Source organism: Polypterus senegalus, chromosome 4 (assembly GCF_016835505.1).
Source record: "Polypterus senegalus isolate Bchr_013 chromosome 4, ASM1683550v1, whole genome shotgun sequence".
NCBI lineage: Eukaryota > Metazoa > Chordata > Cladistia > Polypteriformes > Polypteridae > Polypterus > Polypterus senegalus.
In genome coordinates this window covers 98,174,601-98,196,230 of record NC_053157.1, presented here as the reverse complement: position 1 = coordinate 98,196,230, position 21,630 = coordinate 98,174,601, and the positions used below count along the sequence as shown (strand labels likewise).

Here is a 21,630-nt window from a genome sequence, read left to right as displayed (position 1 = left end):
GTATTTTCCTTTTAAGGTGAAGATTGCAATTTGAACTTCTCAATTGTCCAGAATGATTTTTTCATACTTATTTTGGTAAAGTTTAGATACTACCTGTTGTGCATCTATTAGTAACATACTGTTATGTAATAAGACCTTAACAAATACTCCTTTTTGTCTTAATGACATCTATAAAGCATCAGTAAAATGATTATTCATCTTCGTGCAATGTGGAATATTAATATTTATTTGATCTTATTAGGCATTAATGTAGGATTCACAAGCTGTATACTGAAGTATGCAACATTGAGAGACATATTATCACTAACTTAAGTCACCAAAGTTATGTTATTTTAGTATGCCATACTGTTGAGATACATATAACCACTTTATTTAAGCTTTGTAAATGTTATTAAAACCAAAAGAAGTCCCTTTAAATGTTTTGTTATATACAGTACGTGGCTAATAGATGCATTATAGGTATCCACCCTAAAGTGTTATGATTATGGCTGTATACAGAAAATTTCTGTGATTTCATATTATGTGACATACCAGTACTTTATATATAGTATTAAATAATATAATGATTTCCTAATAAAAAAAAAATGGTAATGAAAGTGTATCATTATTCCCAAGACTTATCTAATGTAGTTTTTTTCATATGTGCTTTAAATTTTTTAGCTTTCAACACTATTTACATGTTGTCTCAGATTTTTATTTTTATATATATTAAATTATACATTTTTTCTTCAGGGATTTATAAATTTTTACACACCATGTCAGATCTGACAGGTTCTGCACCTGGATCACCCTTTTTTCATGTTGGTTTGTGCATTATATTGTTATATTTGTTCTTCACGTAGCCTTGTCATTTATTTTTGGGATCCTGGCTATGCAGCAAAATGAGTCTGGTTTTCTGAGCTGGCATGTGACATAACAGAAACTATTTTTCCTGTAAATGCAAAATGAAAACAAAAGTGTTAGTTCACCATCAAACCCTTTCCAGTTTTGATTAGCTTTCTGTAGTTGCCAGAAAGGTTTTACGCCATTCTTAGTGCTAGCCCGCATGATGTTAATTATTCTCCTGCATGGCCTCTAGCTCTAGTGGCATAGCGAAGCTATCAGTGCCACAGAGAGCTTTTCAGGAAAGGCTAATTGTGGAAGATTGTGTAGCAAGGGTATATTATTGGCAATTAAATATTATCATCATACTTCTTCAAGGCATTCTACAAGAAAGACCTTTATAAGAGAGTGTCAAAAAAGGCCAGTCTCTGTCTTGTCTAAATTGTTCATAAACTGTGGTTGGAAAAAAAATCCTATTTGACTGCTTGAGATGACCTTACTGTTCATTGACAGTTCTATTTGTTATAGTTTGATTGGTCTAGAGTGCAGAGTTAATAAACTCATCTGCAAAAATTTAATTTGTAAAACGCCTAAATTAATTTGTAGAATGAAAGCAAATATACTTTAAATTATTCATACATAAACTGTACATCAATTAATTGCTGAAGCCACTTAATCCAGTTCAGGGTTGTGAAGGCTAAAGTTTGTCCAGTCAGCATCAGATCCACTGAGGGGGTGGCAGTCCATTGCAGGACACATTTATACATTTCTTCATATGGGGCCAGTTTAGAAACACAAATCTACCAAATATATAAATCTTTGGAATCCTGCACAACCTCAAGAAAAACATGTGCAGACATGGGAGGAATATGCTGAATTGAGAAAAGCAATATTATGGGTTAGGATTCATTCAGAACTCTGGGGTTAAACACTGCACCATGTTATTCTCCACATAAAATGTGTCAAATAAAATATTTAATTGGTTAATCCAGGGTGATATAATACTGTGTCTTTTTCATAAACATCCATGAGTATATGCCTCAGATGAAAACAGATACTTTTAATGTTTACTGCTGTTTAGGATTTTGTTATGTGTACAGGCAATACATTATAGTCATATTTGAAATATTTTCCCATTGGTGGCAAATTTCAGCAAGTCCTCCAACATCACGAGAGAGCACATCCACCTGGTATATCATTTCTTTAAACTGCTCCCTTCTGGGAAATGATACAGGACTATCAATGCATACATATATATCAAGACTGAAAAACAGTTTTTTTTTTCTCCAGAACTATTTAACTACTGACACCTTTATATATTTAAGGCTTAATTATAATATATGTAGTTTAAGGAAAGCTCTGGGAATGCTATTATAATCTTGTTGATTGCTGTCCTCAGTGATGAAATGACAATAAAGAGTATTTTTCTTATCTAAATAGTTTTCCTGGTAAAACTGTATTATATTACACAGCTTCAGATTTTAAGAACAAACAAAAAAAAAATCAACCAGGAGAATTTAAATATTACCCAACCATCATCTACACAGTTAATTGCTTTTCTACTGAAAACATATTCTGACATAATTTAATAATTTTTCAATATTTCTAATAAGAAATAATAGGGCACATATAATGAATGGACATACATTTTGTTATATACATTACTATATGCATGTGTTTTCAAGACGAAACTTTTTAAAAGCTATCATAAAAATTATCATTTGCATCAAAAAGTTAGAGTATTAATTTGCTCTTGGATGCCAAACACTGTTGCTCCAAAAGAACTATCTCTGAATTATTTCATAACTGGTTATTAATTAGTCGTGCAACAGGTGACACCTCAGCCCCACACTAGTTTGAATGGAATGGAACAATGTGAGGTTTTTTATAGTGGCTGGAGTTCCAATCCTGGCACCAACCCCGACTTTTCCCTACAAGTTCAGGGACCTCCTTACAGGGCTGAATGCAATCTAATGTCATTCCCAGGATGGAGCGTAAAAAAACTCATTCCATTTCCATTTTTTCCATTTGAACTAGTGTGGTGCTGAGGTGTCACCCATTTCACTCAGGGTCTAATTTAGGATCTTGAGGTGGTTCAAAATGTAGTGGGTGTGGCAGCATGCCACCCCCACCCCTTTATTACTAATTAGTTAAATAGCTTTAGAATAAATTAATTTTGTTGAGCCTTTTCTCATAATACCGGATGAACGAGATTGTACATTTTTTAATAAGTACACTTATATAAAAACAATAAAAAAATTCTCAACCCACAAATGCACTATAGTTGCAATAAGTTATAAAAGCAGGAAGAACAAGACAAGAAGGAATAAAAAGAAAAAAATCACCAACCCCACCTGCCATAAAAATGTGTGAGCAAAATGACTCCAGCTGGAGATTATTGTGTTGACTTTGAAGGCAGCTGTTGCTGTCAGCAGTACGGTGCACAGTCCACTGATAAATGGCACTGAAGCATTAGTCAAGTTTGCTGTGAATAGCTAAGCATGGGATAAATTCTAAAAACAACAAAAGACAGTCCTTTAAAATTAACTATATCAAACTTCCTCCTACATGCTAACAGGTTTATGACAGCACTAGAGCAAAATAAGGTAAAATAAGAATAAATATTTGAGAATCTTTGTGGACATTAATTTTGGATATAGGAGATAATAACAGACAAAAACCTATAAAAAGGAGATGTCTGGACATTTCTTGTTCAGGGTTACATGGTGCATAAGATTTTCTTTAAAAAGTATGTGCAGCCTTTTACTTTTTATTATTGTGTTCATTTATAAAATCTTATTGTCCCTAATTAGGAGCTAGTTTTCTATGGATTAATACAAGAAACATAGGTTACAAGTCAGGAACTAATTCTTGACTGCATGCCAGTGTATAAGACATACAGGGCAAATTAAATTTCCAGTCAATGTAAACTTTTTCTTTTAGAAAGCATATAGAAGCCACAGAAAAAAACTTTTGCAAACACTGGATAGAACAAAATAAACTGTATTCAGTGTGTAGCAAGACTAGGATCTGAAAAAAGGTCCGGTGACATAAGCTTGAATAAATTGCCTAGCTGCATCTGTAGGAAGTTTGCACTGTTTTCCTAAGTCAGTTTGATTTTTTATCCATGTTATCCAGCATTCAACCTCACATTCCAAAGACAGGCATATTAAGTTAAGTTTCAAATTTAAATTAACCCAGTGTGAGTATGGGTGTGTGTTTGATAGGTTCCGAACAATGGACTTATGGCCTACTTAGTTCTGGTTCCTTCCCAATGCTACCAGCATAACCTCTGAACCCTTATGACCCCATTTTAAATTAAAATTGATTAAGAATATTAAGCTTGCACATTTTGTGATTCTCATCTGCCTGTCCCAACAATCTACAACTGCAGAGGCTTTACCTCCTCTAGCTAGGAGCCAGTTTACTCTTTGACGTTCGTGAGCATAATTCTAATAAGCAGCATTCTGCTGTTTATTTAATGTTTAAAATGGAATCTGCTACTGACCATAGTTATTTTGTTTTATTTTAATTTTGACATACTGTCAGTTTTGGAAATTTCTGTTTCTTGTAGTACACCATGTCTGTTTGTTTAAACATTTTTTATTAAGCTTGGATGCCACTTTTCTTCCTTGCTCTTTTGACTACTTCAGCTCATTTATGATCTGTTCCAGCCTATGTTTATATTTTATTTTCAGTGTTATGTTATGCTTGAAGTGAAGTTTCTTGAACTATGCACTTTGCTGGTATTTTAGTCTCATTATTAATCCCACATTTTTTAAAATGCTACTCAAGTGTGCAAACTGTTGTACAGAGGTGCACATTTTTGGTGACCCTTTTCTCTTGTGTGGTCTGACTGAATATAACCTTGGCAGGCAGTCTATATATTACACCTAACAGGTTTCAAAACCAAACATCTCTGTGTACTTTTGATAAAATTTTTTAATCTGTGGTTAATGTGAGTGCATTTGTTGAAGAGAGTGAGTGCATGTATGTTTTATGTCTCAACGGTGATTTTGTCTTTTTTAGTTTTCTTTATTTTGTGACAATAAACAGCATGGAAAAACCAGCTCACTGTCCATATGATCAAATTTTGCAGTTGACTTTTAGGTTTACGGATCCTTAAATGCTGTCCTAACTTTGATGCAAAATACCTCACTTGCCAACCAATGTGACCCCTCTTGCAGCAACAAAAACCATTTAGGATAACCTGAAAAGGCCTTTACTTTAGGAATAAATGAGCAATTCTGGCTGAAAAAGCAGTACTTAAAATGAAATAATGAACTTATATATTGGTTTTAATATGTGGTCTTATATGGGATTAGAAAATTACATTAGAAAAACTTATCTGAAAGCATTTCATTGCAACCTAACCTGCCCTTGTAATGATCTATACACGTACTTGCAGTAAATAGCTAGTATTCTTGAACCAGAGGTGGGAAATTCAGAAAAAATAATAAATAAACCAACTTTTAAGCTTCTTGTTCATAATAAGCTTACAGTCCGCATACATACAGTATCAATATTACCAATAATATTTATTGCTCAAAAGGAAGACAGGTAGCTGAGGTCACTTGTTTTCAAGATTAAAATTGTCTTTGCTTTAAATGCATCCCAATGTAACAAGGAACTCTGAATAGACTTTTAGAAATTTACATGTCTGTAAGTTGAAAAAATATACAAGTTGCAATCACCTCCCACAAGGTAAATTTGAAACAGCAAATGAATCAATAATTAGGATTGTACAGAATGTTTTCTGTTGAAGGGAAGATGGCTTTGAACATCTGCCAATGCTTTTTAAATTGAAATTTTTGAAATTTCAAACATTTGTACAACAGGCTCAATTTGAGATATCTCCACAAAAACTGATTTTTATCTGACAAATTTCTTTGAAGAATAAGTGTGCCAAATTTCAACATACCAGTGACAGACAAAAAAGGGTAAACTGTTCATTATTAGAAATATAAACTACAAAAAGAGAATAAATAAATTTTCAAATGATTAAAAGAGGAACTAAAAAGAGAATTGCTATGGAAGCTAAACATAAAAAAATAGTTTTTTACTCAAGTAAAAAAGTATAGACAGACAAACAAAAATCACTTAAAATGTGCAGAAATAGCAAAGGAACTATATTAATACTTTGCCCACATATTTATAAAAGAAAAAAATAATGAAATGCTTGAAGGAGAAATAAATATAAGATTGAGATGTGCTTCAAGCCATTGATGTATTGAAGGCTAATCAAAGCTGGGATTTTTAAATGTAGTACGGAAATTGCTGAAAAAAATGATAGTCCCTTCAGATGAGAGAAGAATGATGACTGGAAAGATTCAAATGTGACTATAAGTCATGAGAAAGAGAAAAAACAGGACCCCAGTAATTATAAACTAATCAAGTTTATGCAAAGATCTTGCAAAAAATGCAAGTGCTTGGGGTGCAACTGCCGATCCTAATGCGATCTGGGAGATCTTCTGTGACAAGACCCTGAAGGTTGCTGAGGGCTGTGTTGGTGTTACCGGTGTTCCCAGAAGGAGGTGTTTCATATCACAGGGAACCCTGGATATCATCGAGAGGAGTCACAGCGCACAGCTCAAAGGCAACTCTGGTCTGTACCAGGAACTGAAAAGGACATCTGTGAGGGCTCTGAGGGCAGATAAAGAGGCGTTTGTTAGAGGAATCTGTGAGCAAGTGACACACCATCTGTAGTCTAGCGACCCACGTCCTGCTTACAGAGGAATCAAAGCATTGCGCACATCTTAATCTGTCCCTCGGAGAGTCACAGTCAGGGCAGCTGATGGAACAGTCCTTACGGATGACACTGCAGTTGAGACCTGCTGGGCTGGCTACTTTGAGCAGTTGTTCATAGCTGATCCTCTGGCTAGGACGTTGGATATCTCTGGGTCCACGGTTTTTGAGGTTGATCCTCCAATTAGCTGTGAACCACCCAGTCTCACTGAGATTGCACAGGTGGTGAGCCAGCTGAGGGGATGAAAGGCTGGAGGGATCTGTGGTATCCGGGGTGAACTTCTCCAGGCTGGTGGTAAGGCTGTCCTCCTGGCATTCCAAGCAATCTTTGATCCTGTGGCATCATCCCAACTGACTGAAAAACGGAAGTTGTCGTCCCTATCTGGAAAGGGAAGGGTGATCGCTTGGATTGCAGCAACTACAGGGGGATAACACTGCTCTCAGTGCCGGGTAAGGTCCTTGCTAGGGTCATCCTCAATAGGATCCGTGATCACTTGCTCACCTACCAGTGACCAGAACAGTCTGGTTTTACACCTAAGAAGTCTACCATCGACTGCATCCTGTCACTGAGGGTTCTCATGAAGCGCAAACACGAATATCGGCAGTTTCTTTGCAGCCTTTGTCGATTTTTGCAAAGCATTCAACTCAGTTGATCGAGCTGCCCTGTGGAACATCCTGAGACTTTGTGGCATCCGCGTGAGGTTGCTGGATATCATGGCCCGCCTGTACACTGGTACCGTGAGTGCTGTGCAGAGTGGAGGCAGAACCTCTGTTTTTTTCCCAGTTGATTCTGGGGTTTGTCAGGTGTGTGTTCTTGCTCCTATTCTGTTCAATACTTGTATGGACTGGGTGTTGGGCAAGGTTGTGGGGTCCAGCACCTGTGGGGCATCTGTTGGTGAGGAAAGGTTCATGGATCTTGATTTTGCTGACGATGCTATGATCTTCACGGAGTCAATGGAGGCTCTGATCAGGGTGCTCGAGAGACTGAGTGAGGAGTCTGAGTGTCTGGGCCTGCGAGTGTCCTGGATAAAAACCAAGATCCAGGATCTTTAACAATCTCTTGGGCACAGCTATTAGGAGTGTGTCTGTCTGTGGAGTGTCGACCTTGTTGAAAGGTTTACTTACCTTGGCAGTGACATTCATGTCTCTGGTGACTCTTCATATGAAGTCAGTAGACAGATTGGGAGAGCATGGGGGGGTCATGAGTTCACTGGAAAGGGTTGTGTGGCGCTCCCGATATCTATGCAAAAGGATGAAGGTCCAAGTCTTTAGAGTCCTGGTGCTTCCTGTCTTGCTACTTACTTACTATGGCCATGTGGCACGTTTCCCCGAGGGTGAGCTCATAAAATCCTCATTGTTGGGGACCCGAGTAGCTGGACCAGGCCAAGGGGTCGCCCATGTAATACCTGGCTCCATCAGATAGAGGGTCATTTCTGGAGGGTGGGACTGGACCGCATGTCTGCCTGCGGGGTTGCCAACCAGGATCCCGAGTTGTTTCGTCGTGTAGTGGGTGCAGCAATGCACTGTACCAGTGCATGCTCCCCAACTTGACTTGACTTGACTTGACTTGCTAGTGGTGCAGCATGAAAAATGATAAGAGCACTTGATGAATATATTTAATGGAGGAGGCAGAGAAAAAGTTAAAGGACTGGTAAAGGTCAGACTACCAACAGAATGTAAAAATTACTGATTGTCCTCAAAAAAAAAAGCAAAACATATCTAAATGTCAGAAGTTCAAATCCTTACGGTAAACCTTTCCCAATCTAAATCACAGATTTGTTTAAGAGTTTTTATCCAAAACTTGGATACCTAGTTCTTCATGTTGCCATGCAAAATACTACCAATGCAAAGGGGTGTTCAGTCCCTTGTTCCTGGCAACAGTCATCATAACTATAAGCATAATGGTCATGGCTTAAAAACAAAACGGCATCACCCATCAGATAAAACAACAACAAAATATCAGGGTGACTTCACCAATGCAGCAGTATTTTAATTTTTATCCACATCTATCACATATATCTATAATTATCCAAAGCAAAATTATGGAAACTATAAACAGAAATAAACTAGAAGACTAACTATATGAAAACACAGACAGACAGCATGCGCTCATGAGAGGAACATTCTGTTGAACAGGCAAATAAAGTACTATACAAAAACCAAGCTTACACCATAAAATTGACATTGACTTTCCAAACACAACTGAGGTAGTACCATACATACATTTTAATGCTGACCTTTGGTTTTGTTTTATATTTTGTACTATTGTGCTTTATGGCTCTGACCTCTATCTGTATAATAATGATTTTTTTCAGTTTTTTCCATTTCCTGGTCTACAAATTCTTTATCCTTCTGGAAAAGCATTTATTGTTCACAACACAGAATACTTTATTCTTGTGCATGCTTTTCTCAAATCATCAATATAACAGCAGTGATTAGGTTTGTACAGCAAATTCAGAAGGCATTCAGTCCCTTCACTTTCTGCACACTTTATCGTGCTACAGATTTAATTTTAAAAGAATAAATATGCCATTTTGCCCACTATTCATCACTCAATAATGCAAAATAAAAAGGTAAAAGCATGCCGTCTTTAGAATAGTTTGCAAACTTTTTAAAAATCATAAACTAAAATCTCTCTCTTATGTAAGTTATTCAGACTCTTTGCTAAGGCACTTCAAATTATGGTCGAGTGCCTCCTCTTTGATTAATTATCCTTGTGGTGTGTCTAGACCTTGATTGGAGCCCACCTGTGGAACAATAAATTGACTGGACATAGTTTAGAAAGGTACACACCTGTGTATAAAATGCCCCATAATACATACTGCATGGCAGAAAAAAAAGCAAGTCAAAGAAACGCTCTATAGACCTCTGCAATAAATTGTGGTGAAGCATTGCGGAAGAAATCAACATATTAATTAAGGAAAGAACCCTTGTCCTGTACTGGGACAAGTTTGATGTGTCTTTAATTATGTCTTTAGCAAATTCTGAAGATGGAGCATTCATCACAGTAGTCAGTTACAAAATGCTCAAAAATATAAGGGCAGAGGTCTATTTTATAAACAACTGAATTTAAATAACAGTGCTGATTAATGCATACATTTAGTCTGATTGATTTGTTGGCTTACACCCAAATAAATTTTTGAAATAAAAGTCTATCCTACTACACTCTTGCTCTTCTTATATCTTTTAGTTTCAGCTATTACCCTTGAAATCTCTGTGCATGTTTGTGTATGTCTGAACTACCTAGACTAGGCATCTGCTGATCTCTTAATCATCTCCTAGTACATCTTGTGTATTACATCAGCCTTCCTCCTCATACAATCTTGTCTTTTATTCACTTTCCGATTTCAGTAGTTCTCTTTATGACATTTCCAAAAACAAATGTTTATATATTTCACTGGACACTGCAAACCAAAATACTTACCTATTGTTACCTCTAAATTATTTTCTGACAGCATAGATCAGGGCAAGGGTTTAAAACCATTTCTAAAGCTTTGAGTGTTCTCATGAGCCTCAATAATTGTGAAATGGAAGAATTTTGGAGAACCCAGGACTCTTTTGTTAAGTTGTCCAACCAGTCACAATAAGTAATTGGGGAAGAATGGCCTTGGTCAGGTAGGTGATCCAAAATCCATTGGTCATTGTAACAAAGCATTGAAGAACCTGTCAGACGGATTACCACTTTAGCAGCACTCTATCATTCAGGCATTTGTAGTGGTTTGTCTCTCTTTTCTTGGATCTCCATTAAGTTCTACAGATGCATATTGGAAAAAATACTGACAAGCTGTATCACCCTGTGAGGCGGCAACTGATAGTAACTGTGTTAGAAGATAAGGCTCTATAACCAGTGGTTAAAACTAACAAATTTTTATTAGAGGTTCAATCCCATCCATTAAGTGCATGTATGGCAAGAAACTGTTTAAGAAAGCATTTTCTTTAGAGAAAGTCAGTCACCAGGAACGAACTTTATTTATTTATATTATTTATAAAAATAAATATATTATTTATTAAAATAAATATTTATTTATTTATTTTATATATTTATTTATATATATTCTATATTTATTTATTCAAATATTTTGGATTTATAGAGTATGCATTTCTTATTGCCACTGTTCTTTTTACTAATTTTATATTTTATTTTGTTCTACTATGGACTGTATTTTCACTGTATCACTTTCTCTGCATAAGTGGGACTGAAAAGAAATGTCTTTGATTTTGCAGAAAAGCATTATGAAAATAAAGTGAATTTTTTGTTTTGGCGGATAGAATAAGATACTAACTAAATTATATAAAGGAAATTGCTCACAACAGAACCACCACTAGTATGTGGAAAATTTGTGCACACGATGTTCACATATATGCTTAAGCCACTTCCTCCTTTCATGTTACCAATAGATTTAAATCAATTTCAGAACCATCAAAATATAAGAAATGTCCATTTAAATTTATTGTCGTGTTTTATATACAGTACAGGTATTTTCCTGTAAGAATGTTGTTGAGGCGGTTTGACTGTTTTAAGTTCACTTACAATATGAAAGGTAAAACTTTATATTATGCCACAATTATTTATATTTCTCCATTAGTTACAAGAATAACTATACACATTTAAATTGTAACATGTATTTGTCTTCCCATGCAGCTAACCTTCTAGATAATATGCTGCTAAGAAGTTCTGGGAAATTGACAGCTGAACACAGGAAAGAGGATGGTGAGAGCACTGCACCTGCAACAACGCGGAGACTGTTATGGTGTTACTGCCATCACCACTGTCCTGAAGATTCCAGCAATAATACCTGCAGGTGATTTCTCTAATATCTCTTCAGAAAGAAGCTATTAATTGTTTTTGAAAGTAAATCAAATAATATTTCTTATTTTCTAAAATGGCAAAAAACAGTCATTGACAATATTCAGGTTTTACAATTAAAATATCTAAAATTGTCCACTTTACTGTTTGAAGGCTTTTAACTCACTAACCCATTAAGATTTGCTAGGAAGTGTGTGCTTAAGGTATCTGACCAACTACCATTAATCTCTGGAAATTCAGTTCTTTAAATAGTTTTAGAGTTAAATTCTTTTCAAAACATACCCTCTTCTAAGCTGGCAAATAATAAAGTAAAGAAAAAAGAAAAATGGAAAAATAAAATATACAATAAAAAATATACAGGTACCTTTTTATTTTGTTGGTCACAAAGATGTTGAAATTGTCAGATTCTCAAATACTGATAAAGAATCCAGGTTAATAATACTTCAGGGAAAAAAACAGCCCTCAACGTACTTCAGTACATATTTAATCTTTGAATTTTTACCGCTAAGGAAGCAATGTACATTGCAAATAAATGGAAAAGGTATCTTCAGCTAAAGTTTTTCCTACACAAAATCATGATACTCCTCTGTGAGCAAATAAAAGAAGATCTGAAGGGTAAAAAGATTAGTCCGGAGGGCATCAGAGTACTTCATTTTCATATCATACTCGTTTTAGTCTGTAATATTGTTAAAAAGCAACATGAACCTATATAATTGACATAAACATGGATTTAGCATTTTGAAGTGGTCTGTTATGCATGTATCAATAAACAGCATTGCTTCAACATTACAAACAATAGTGCAAAATAAAAAATCCTGACATTTGTCCTTAGTGTATTAATGCTATATTGTAAATAAAATGTTTCAGTATCCCACTGTGACAAGGAGACCTAGTCAAAACAAAATTCAGGTAGCAAACTTATCAATAAAAAATTAACAAAAGCATGTCACTGATGAGGATTTAGTCAGAAACACAGATGTCAAGGTCAAAATACAAATGACAGGTATAATCCTTAAGTAAAATGTCAAAGCATGTAACAAATGTAGTGTATTCAGTGCATTTCAGCCTTCATTTTGTTAAATATGGTAGTCAAGAAAGTGTGAAACAAAACCAGTTCTTAAGATTTTGTTAAAAAGAAACAGATTGGTTTTTGTGCTGATGTTTACTCTCTTCAGCATAACAGCAAAATAGTTTTACCATTTAGAAACCCTAACTACACTTTACCTGTATCTATTGAACTCAGCTAAGCCCCAGGAGAAATTGTCTTATGCTTCTTGACAGCCGTGAAAAACGTCAATTTTCTTATGATGTAAGATTGTCAGTTTCATTAATAAGTGGGGATGGTTGACATCATTGCAGGTAAGAAAATGCTTTGTGATGATTGGAAACCTTGAAATTATCTCTGTCACAGAACTCATGAACACTGTTATTTTAAATATTGCTCAGTATAGAGGATGTGTATTATTTTATAAATATGTATTTACATATAAACAAATGTGTTCCTTTATTGCTGTTAGGACGGATGGTTATTGTTTTACCATGATTGAAGAAGAATCAGGCCTCCCCTTGCTAACCTCAGGTTGTCTTGGTTGGGAAGGATCTGATTTCCAATGTCGAGTAAGTACCATTGAAAAAAATGTATATTTCTTATTAGCAATGCACAATCAGGAGAATAAAAGGGTACCAGATATAACATTTATCAGCATTTTACAGTATATTCATTCCATACTTTGTAGAACCTTCTCAATCATTATTTTACATCACCACATTAACAGCATAGACTGTAACAAAGCACTTTCAAACAAGACTAAAATGCCATATCAGCCTGCAATTCATATAATAATTGGAATCTGGTTTACTGGACATAATCACAACAACTATGTGTCAATGGACAATTCCAAATTGACTCTGTGTGATTGTGAATATGGGTTTGACTATTTGTGTGATTGGGCCCTGTGATGGACTAGCTCCTTGTCCAGTGCTGTTTCTTAGCAGAACAGGCCCCAATCACCTATGAACCTAAATTAGATTTAATGAGAGAATATTATTTTATGATATGTTATGACTGTAATCTCTGTCCTCATTGAAAATGAAAGTTTGTGTCAGATAAAAATTGAAGTCTTTCTAAGCCTTTGATTCTATTTTCAAAAACTATTTATTAAATTAATAACTAAATAATTTTAATAAAAGGAAAAAAAATGTAAAAGACAATTGTTGACTGACATAACCATACACTTGCTGTCACCAAAATAAAGCTACATGTTATTCTCAAAATAGACTTCCTATTGAGCCTTTAAATCATTTTTCAATAATCCTTTACAATGTTACCAAACTAAAATTTATGCACTGCCATGATCTTTCTGTTTTTGGCGTCATTATTGTATAGTGGCACAAAACAAGGAATAAAGTGCAACATATAAACCTTCTTGTGTTTTGATTAGGTTATTTTAGCATTTAACACTGTTTTTTTAAGCACTGTGTAATGGATGTAATTTTATCTTCAATTTCCCCTTTGTCAGTACGGTAGGTTTTTGTGTGGGTTTAGGTACTAGCTCATCCCTTCCTCTTGGGACAAATAAAATACTATCTACAGTATCTGTACTGTTCACATCTTTTGTTTTTGAACAAGAAACTAAACATTAGCCAACCTCTACTTCACAAAAGATTAGGTAGATCCTTACTCCAATTTTATTGTGATTTTCTGAAGAGTGAAACTGAATAGAAGCAAATTGCAAATAATTACAACTTTTTAAAGATCTATCTATCTATCTATCTATCTATCTATCTATCTATCTATCTATCTATCTATCTATCTATCTATCTATCTATCTATCTATCCAAATCTGAATTTAGCCAGCAGGTAAAACAGCATTTCATTCTGCAGTAGTTCATTCATATGTTGATCACTCCGCTCAGATTATAAATCAGTCAACATGACATTACCGTGTATTAAAATTCTAATGGAGAAAGGTTGAAAATTATGTATGAATGTAGCTGGTTCTTTTTATATACTAGAATTGAAAAAAATATGGACCTATTAAATTGGATTTCTGTGAAACTTAATTCATAAACATTTACCTGGGTATTATAGTTTATATTACATTAGATGATATTCTACCCAGTGATTTTAGAATGACGTAATTGAAGCATTTGTTTGTGGAAGGAATGAAAGAAACCATTTTTCAAAAAGCATAATGTGAAAATGGTTTGGAATATAACAGTGACACAATTGTCATATGGGAAAAAATTTAATGGTCTGAAGAAACCAAAATAGAGCTTTTTGGCCAAAGTTTAAAGAGATATGCATAGCACACCAACTGTACATAAGTAACACTCGAAACAAATCCAAAATCACTAAACTCACTATGAAGTACGATGGTGGTCACATTATGCTGTGGGCCTGCTTTTTATCATCAGGGACTGGGTATCTGGTTAAAATAAAATGAAGAATGGTCATTGGAAAATGCAAGCAAATGCTTTGAATCTATTTTAGTTTGCTAATACATTGACAATATTCAAGCACAAGGCCAAAGTAACCTTAGATTTACTCAAGGAGAAGAAAAACGAACATCCTGCAATGGTCAAGTCAACACCCTGATTTCAAATTGAGGGACTTTTTGAAAACTGATGTGCACAATGGTCATCTGACTGCCAAGAATAACCTGGAGCAAATTTGCCTGGAAGAATGGGCCAAAATCACTCTTAAAATTGTGCAACGCTGTATATACTTACCACTAAAGATAAAAGTTTTTATTGTTGCCATTCAATGTGGTGGCTGAATAGCTATTCAAGTTACTTAGCCTAAACACCTACACCATCAGCAGTAGGTGTAACTTGCACTGAAGAACATGAGTAAAATAGTAAATGCACTGGATGTGTCCCAGATTCAGTAACACCATGATGTAACATTAATAACACATCACAAAGAACACAGTCACCAAACATAAACTTAGTACTAATAAATCTAGCACAACAATGAAAGTGGTGAAACATTAGATCATACATATCACACTTACAAATTAAACCACTTGATTGATGATTGATAGCAAATGATTGCTGTCCATTCCATTATTATGGCCTGTGAATGTTTTATTAAAGTTGAGCGTACTTAGAACATCATTAGCTGTTGGGATGAAGGAGTAGTTGAACCAGTTACTTATTATTCTTGCAACCTTAAACCTGTAACCTGATGGCAACAACTGAAATTGAGAATGTAGTGGGTAAGTGCTATCTGAGAGAATATACTCTGCTTTCTGTAATACCTGCTTATTAAAGAGGTTTGTCAGGTTAACTGCTTAGCCTTTGTTATTTAGTGTTCCATTTTACAATTTATTCATTCTATTTTTCATATTGACTTTAAGATTTCCAAACCTAACCAGCAGAACATATTTAAAAGCAGACTTAATACAAATTATTAAAAAGTTTGCCACAATGGTAGGACTCACTACCTTAGACAGTAGAGGTGCTTCTGTATTTTCATTAAAGTCAACTTTAATTGTCCCCAGGTATTTTATAACTGTCAACAATCCCCTTTATTTTTGTAGTCTTTTATCATTTCTTCTGGAAAAATGGTGTTTCTTCTAAAATATATGATCAGTTCCTTAGTTTTTGTAATATTTAGGGTTTATTCTCACTGAGTCATCAGCAAATTTTAAGATGAACTGTTTTTCAAATTTACTGCCACAAACATTTGTGTTGAGAATGTACAAAAGAGGTGAAGTAACACACCCCTTAGGGTACAGTGTGGCTGAGGACAGCATTTCATGTAAACAATCATTGACTTTCACTCTGATTTTTTAACAGACAAGACTCAATCAGCCACCTTACCAAATTGGAGTCTACATTAAAATCTTTAAAGATACTCTCTGAAAGAAGGTGTGACTGGATATTTTCTCTGTCAGTTTCTTCTTTATAAGTTTTTCAAGTAATTTCATAACCAGTAATGTCAGAGCCTCCGGTCCAAAGTCATTTGAGGTTTTTTTTTTCTGTTTTACTGGAGTTACTGTAGCCTGCTTCCCTTGCTTTGGAACCTCCTGCTGCTCTAATGACAACCTACAAATAAAGTAAAAAATGGAGATGAACTGCTCTGCAAAAGATTTTAAAAGACTTCTGCTAAGATGGTCTGGTCCAGGACTTTTATTTGTTTTTAGTTTTCTAAAAATGTTCTCTATATCTTTTTGAACAAAAAATATCTCTTCCTTATTGAAACTATCTTCTTCAAGTGGTAGCACTGCTGCCTCGCCATTAGGAGACCCGGGTTTGCTTCCCGGGTCCTCCCTGTGTGGCGTTTGCATGTTCTCCCCGTGTCTGCGTGGGTTTCCTCCGGGCGCTCCGGTTTCCTCCCACAATCCAAAGACATGCAGGTTAGGTGGATTGGCAATTCTAAATTGGCCCTAGTGTGTGCTTGGTGTGTGGGTGTGTTTGTGTGTGTCCTGCGGTGGGTTGGCACCCTGCCCAGGATTGGTTCCTGCCTTGTGCCCTGTGTTGACTGGGATTGGCTCCAGCAGACCCCCGTGACCCTGTGTTCGGATTTAGCGGGTTAGAAAATGGATGGATGGATTAAAACTGAACTGCTCAAATCTCAAGTTGTATTCATTAAACATTTAGCTAAACCAGAATTGCAGTTAAAACCTGAAACTCTTATGTGCTTATATTTTTTCACTGATGATATCCAGGTAAAATTTTAATACCTGGTCATACTGAATTCAAATTTTATGTGGACAGTTTCTGTTCTATTTTATCCTTGTAATCAATTTAAGCATTGTTAATTCCAGTCTTTAAATTCCTCTGTGCAGCATGCACCTTATTAGTAGTGCCTTGTCTAAAAGTACTTATTTTATAATAATGACAAAACAGATTTGTTGACTCAGGGTTTGAGACCTTTATGCTTTTCGCCTAAATCATTGCTTGTATTCTTAAACAGATCCCAGTCTATCCACTGAAATAATCATTGTAGACTTTGAATAGAATCTTCACTCCTAAGCTTATTTGTCATTTTGTGTTTTTTTTGTTCTTTTCAATGTTCTTTTGTAAAAGGAGAGAATAAATAGAACAGTGATGTGAGTAATATAGTGATTTTGGGTATTGATTTTTAAGGTCCCTTACTTGTCCCACAACAAAGATCATGAGTTTTATTGTTCATTATTGGGTTACATATTGATAAATGTTTGTTAAAGATGCCTACAGGTTACAGTCATTAAAGCGAGAACAAAATGTGATGCATCCAAGGATAGCTACTGCAAACTTGAAACCACATTAATAATTGCCTTTGTTGCAACAGGTAAATTAACCTTAGGATGAATATAGCAACAGTAACAAATATTTGTGGAAATTTAAAAGGCAAACAAAATGGTCTTTGAGAAACAGAGATTAGCTCAAAGTCCGCTGAGCACACTGTTTTTTCAGCTATTATTGATTTACACCAGTGTTCGTTTCGGTACAGAGAGATTCCCCGTCGTGACCTTTGGTGATGCTGTCTTGATTCATTCTCTCCAGTATACCTTTCTCATCACTGATAGTATCAGTGAGCCATGTTTCTGTAAAAGCCATAATGCATGATTAATCTGTAATCTCGGAGAAAAGGAGCGTTATTTTGTAGGTCATCTAGTTTATAATAATGACCACTTATTCTTTACTATTACGGCTGGAAGAGGAAAACATTGGGTTACCTATTACCTCCTCAGCCCCAAAAGTCTGTCTCGTTTATGTATCCTCTGCACTTGTTTTTTGGATAAAAGTCTCCCTGTCTCTTTAAAGTGGAAAGGTTTGAAATCATTCAAAACAGCTCTGTTGGTACAATGCTAAGCAGGTTCAATTACAACAGAAACTCCAAACAACGCTAAATTCGCTCAGGTTGAATAAGACATAACTGGATGAGTTCAAGTCATGTCATGGCTGTCCATTGATCTGAAGATGACGCTGTCCATCCATTTGTACTGTGTGTGCACTGGTGGGAGAACAGGCCAATTCAGGAAAGGCAGACCCATAGGCACGATTGGCAAGGGAATTGCCCCTCAGGTGCAATGGGTTGGTTTCATTGGTGATGTCTTGCAGTTCTCTTCTCTTCTTGTTGATGTGTCTGTTGTTCAAAGTGATGGATTCCTTCATTTATTGTCCATCTTCAAAGTGTAGGGTCCTCAGGAAGTTTCAGCAATATGTGGAATAGATCAGGCCTTCAGAAAATGTTGCAGCATTTCTTCGATCCACCTTTAGGTCGGGATCCTTCAGCAAGTTCACCATACAGGACCATCCAGAGAAGCTGAGACTCATCCATTCAGATAACGTGTCTGGTCCAGCGTAGGATACAGTTGAGCAGCAGGGCCTCAATGCTTTTTGATGAGCAGAATTCCAGAACTTTAGTATGTGGAATCCTGTCTTCCCAAGTGATGCCCAGGATCTTCTGGAGGCAGCAGATGTGAAACACTTCTAGTGTGCAGATTTTGCAGTATGGAGTCCAGGACTCGCATCCATAAAGAAGTGTTGATATACATACTGCATGATATACCTTGGTTGCTATGTGGAGATTTCAGTTACAGAAGACACGTTTGTGTAGGTGGCCAAATGCAGAAGAGGCTAGTCGGAGGAGGTTCCCAATTTCTTCAGGCACATAGGCAACACTATATATACTTCCAAGGTAGTGGAAGGATTTTGTGTTCCCCAGGGTCTTGTTGCCAATCTTGATGTCCACTGGAGGATTTGTATGCTGGAAGGCAGCCTGAAGGGTTAGTGGAGGTCTTGGGGGTGCTGATTTCCTGGCACATCCAAGAATAGGCTGAGTGTAAAGACTCAATTGTCCTCTGAAGGCTTTCCAGGTAAAGAGCTATGCTCCATACTGGAGCTTGTAAATGATTGCTGAGGAGGTTTTTGAGTGGGCTGTTAAACTTTAGATGTTGAACATATTGCCATCCATTTGGTACCAGATCTGCAGTTCATCAGCGGCGACCAATGCACTTCTGGATAGAAGAGTAACAGCGACAAGGTAAATGTTGAAAAGCACCGGAGCCAGTAAACAGCCTTACTTGTCACCAACAGTGATTCTGAAGGAAGCAGATGTTTCCCCACCAACAAGGACCTTCACCCACATTCCATCATTCTAGAGCATAGTGAGGAATTTTGGAGGACACCCAAACTTACAGAGTACTTCCCAAAGCATCTCACGGTTGATGGTGTCAAATGCCTTCCGCAGGTGGATAAAGGCAAAGCTGATATTTCGTTGGTGTACCCAAGCCTTCTCTAGGAGTTGGCAGATGATGAAGATCATGTCGATTGTACTGTGTTTGGGATGAAACCCAGTTTGTGACACCGGAAGTACTCTGACTGGAACATGATGAAGTAGGATGGAGAAGCATGACATGGCCAAGGATTTTCCCAGCAACATCCAGCAGTGAGATACCACAACTGTTGCCACATTCCAATCGATTCCCCCCCTTCTTGTAGATGGTGACAATGGTAGCATGTTTCCTAGAGTCAGGAATTTTACCAAGCACAGAGTGAAGAAATCAATCCATTTGACAAGAAGATTAAATGCCCCATATTTAGATATTTCGGCAGGTATAGTGTCTTCACCGGCAACTTTCTTGTTCTTAAAGGCTTGGATGGCAGTTTGGACTTTGTGGAGAGCTGGGCACTCATCTAGCTCAGGGAACTGGGGGAGTGAAGGATCCTCTCAAGGACTGAAGGATTTGCCGGGTTCATTTGGTTCAACAGTTCTTGAAAGTGCTCTGCCCAACAATCCAGGATATGTTTGTTACTTGTCTTTGACCAGTGTTGATGAGTTCATAAGTGGACAAGTGTTTGATAAGTGGAGAGGCAACAATTATGAATATAGACTGCTCAAAAAAATTAAAGGAACACTTTGAAAGCACATCAGATCTCAATTGAAAAAAAAATCATGCTGGATATCTATACTGATATGGACTGGATAATGTGTTAGGAATGAAAGGATGCCACATCGTTTGATGGAAATGAAAATGATCAACCTACAGAGGGTTGAATTCAAATACACCCTGAAAATCAAAGTGAAAAAATAATGCAGCAGGCTAGTCCATTTTGCCGAAATTTCATTGCAGCAACTCAAAATTGTACTCAGTAGTTTGTATGGCCACCACATGCTTGTATGCGTGCCTGACAACATCGGGGCATGCTCCTAATGAGATGACAGATGGTGTCCCAGGGGATCTCCTCCCAGATCTGGACCAGGGAATCACTGAGCTCTTGGACAGTCTGAGGTGCAACCTGGCGGCATCTGATGGACTGAAACATAATGTCCCAGAGGTGTTCTATTAGATTTAGGCCAGGTGAGCACGGGGGCCAGTCAATGGTATCAACCTCTTCATCCTCCAGGAACTGCCTGCATACTGAGGGTGGACATTGTCGTGTGCCAGGAGGAACCCAGGACCTACTGCACCAGTATAGGGTCTGACAATGGTTCCAAGGATTTCATTCCGATACCTAATAGCAGTCAAGGGGCCGTTGTCTAGCCTGTAGAGGTCTGTGCATCCCTCCATGGATATGCCTCCCCAGACCATCACTGACCCACCACCAAACCGGTTATGCTGAACAATGTTACAGGAAGCATGGCAAATGCCAATCAAGCTCCATGGCGCTGGGCAGTGAGCACAGGACGTCAGGCCCTCAGGCCACCCTCATGAAGTCTGTTTCTGATTGTTTGGTCAGAGACATTCACACCAGTGGCCTGCTGGAAGTCATTTTGTAGGGCTCTGGCAGTGCTCATCCTGTTCCTCCTTGCCCAAAGGAGCAGATACTGGTGCCAAATGCAACACTAGTGAAAAAAACAGTCAGAAAAGATGAGGAGGGAAAAATGTCAGTGGCCTCCACCTGTTAAACCATTCCTGTTTTGGGGGTCATTTCATTGTTGCCCCTCTAGTGCATCTGTTGTTAATTTCATTAACACCACAGCAGCTGAAACAGATTAACAACCCCCTCTGCTACTTAACTGACCAGATCAATATCTCAGAGGTTTCATTGACTTGACGCTATACTCTGATTAAATAGTGTTTCTTTAATTCTTTTGAGCAGTACAGTTTAGTAAAAGTTCAGTAGTCCTTTGCCTGCATCGAGAAAATGCCTGGCATGTTTTCTTCCCGCTCATGGCGCTAAACTGGGATCCTGAGACATAAGGCTTTAAAATGGGAAGTGTGGCAGCCTAAACATAATCAGGATGTAATTCTTGTAAATGTGTGATTTATTGCATGTTGAATGTAGTATTTTAATTATAATACTGATTTTAATTAATC

The 21,630-nt window shown here is 36.8% G+C and overlaps 1 protein-coding gene across 3 annotated transcripts in view; it reads left to right on the top strand.

Annotated features, from left to right (window-relative positions):
• bmpr1ba (bone morphogenetic protein receptor, type IBa) overlaps positions 1 to 21,630 on the top strand; it is a 106,566-nt gene that overhangs the window by 55,146 nt on the left and 29,790 nt on the right. For all 3 annotated transcript variants that reach the window (XM_039751067.1, XM_039751069.1, XM_039751068.1), the window contains exons 2-3: positions 11,210 to 11,369; positions 12,892 to 12,991. In XM_039751067.1, the coding sequence (XP_039607001.1) occupies positions 11,210 to 11,369; positions 12,892 to 12,991 (260 nt within the window). The remainder of the gene's footprint in view (positions 1 to 11,209; positions 11,370 to 12,891; positions 12,992 to 21,630) is intronic.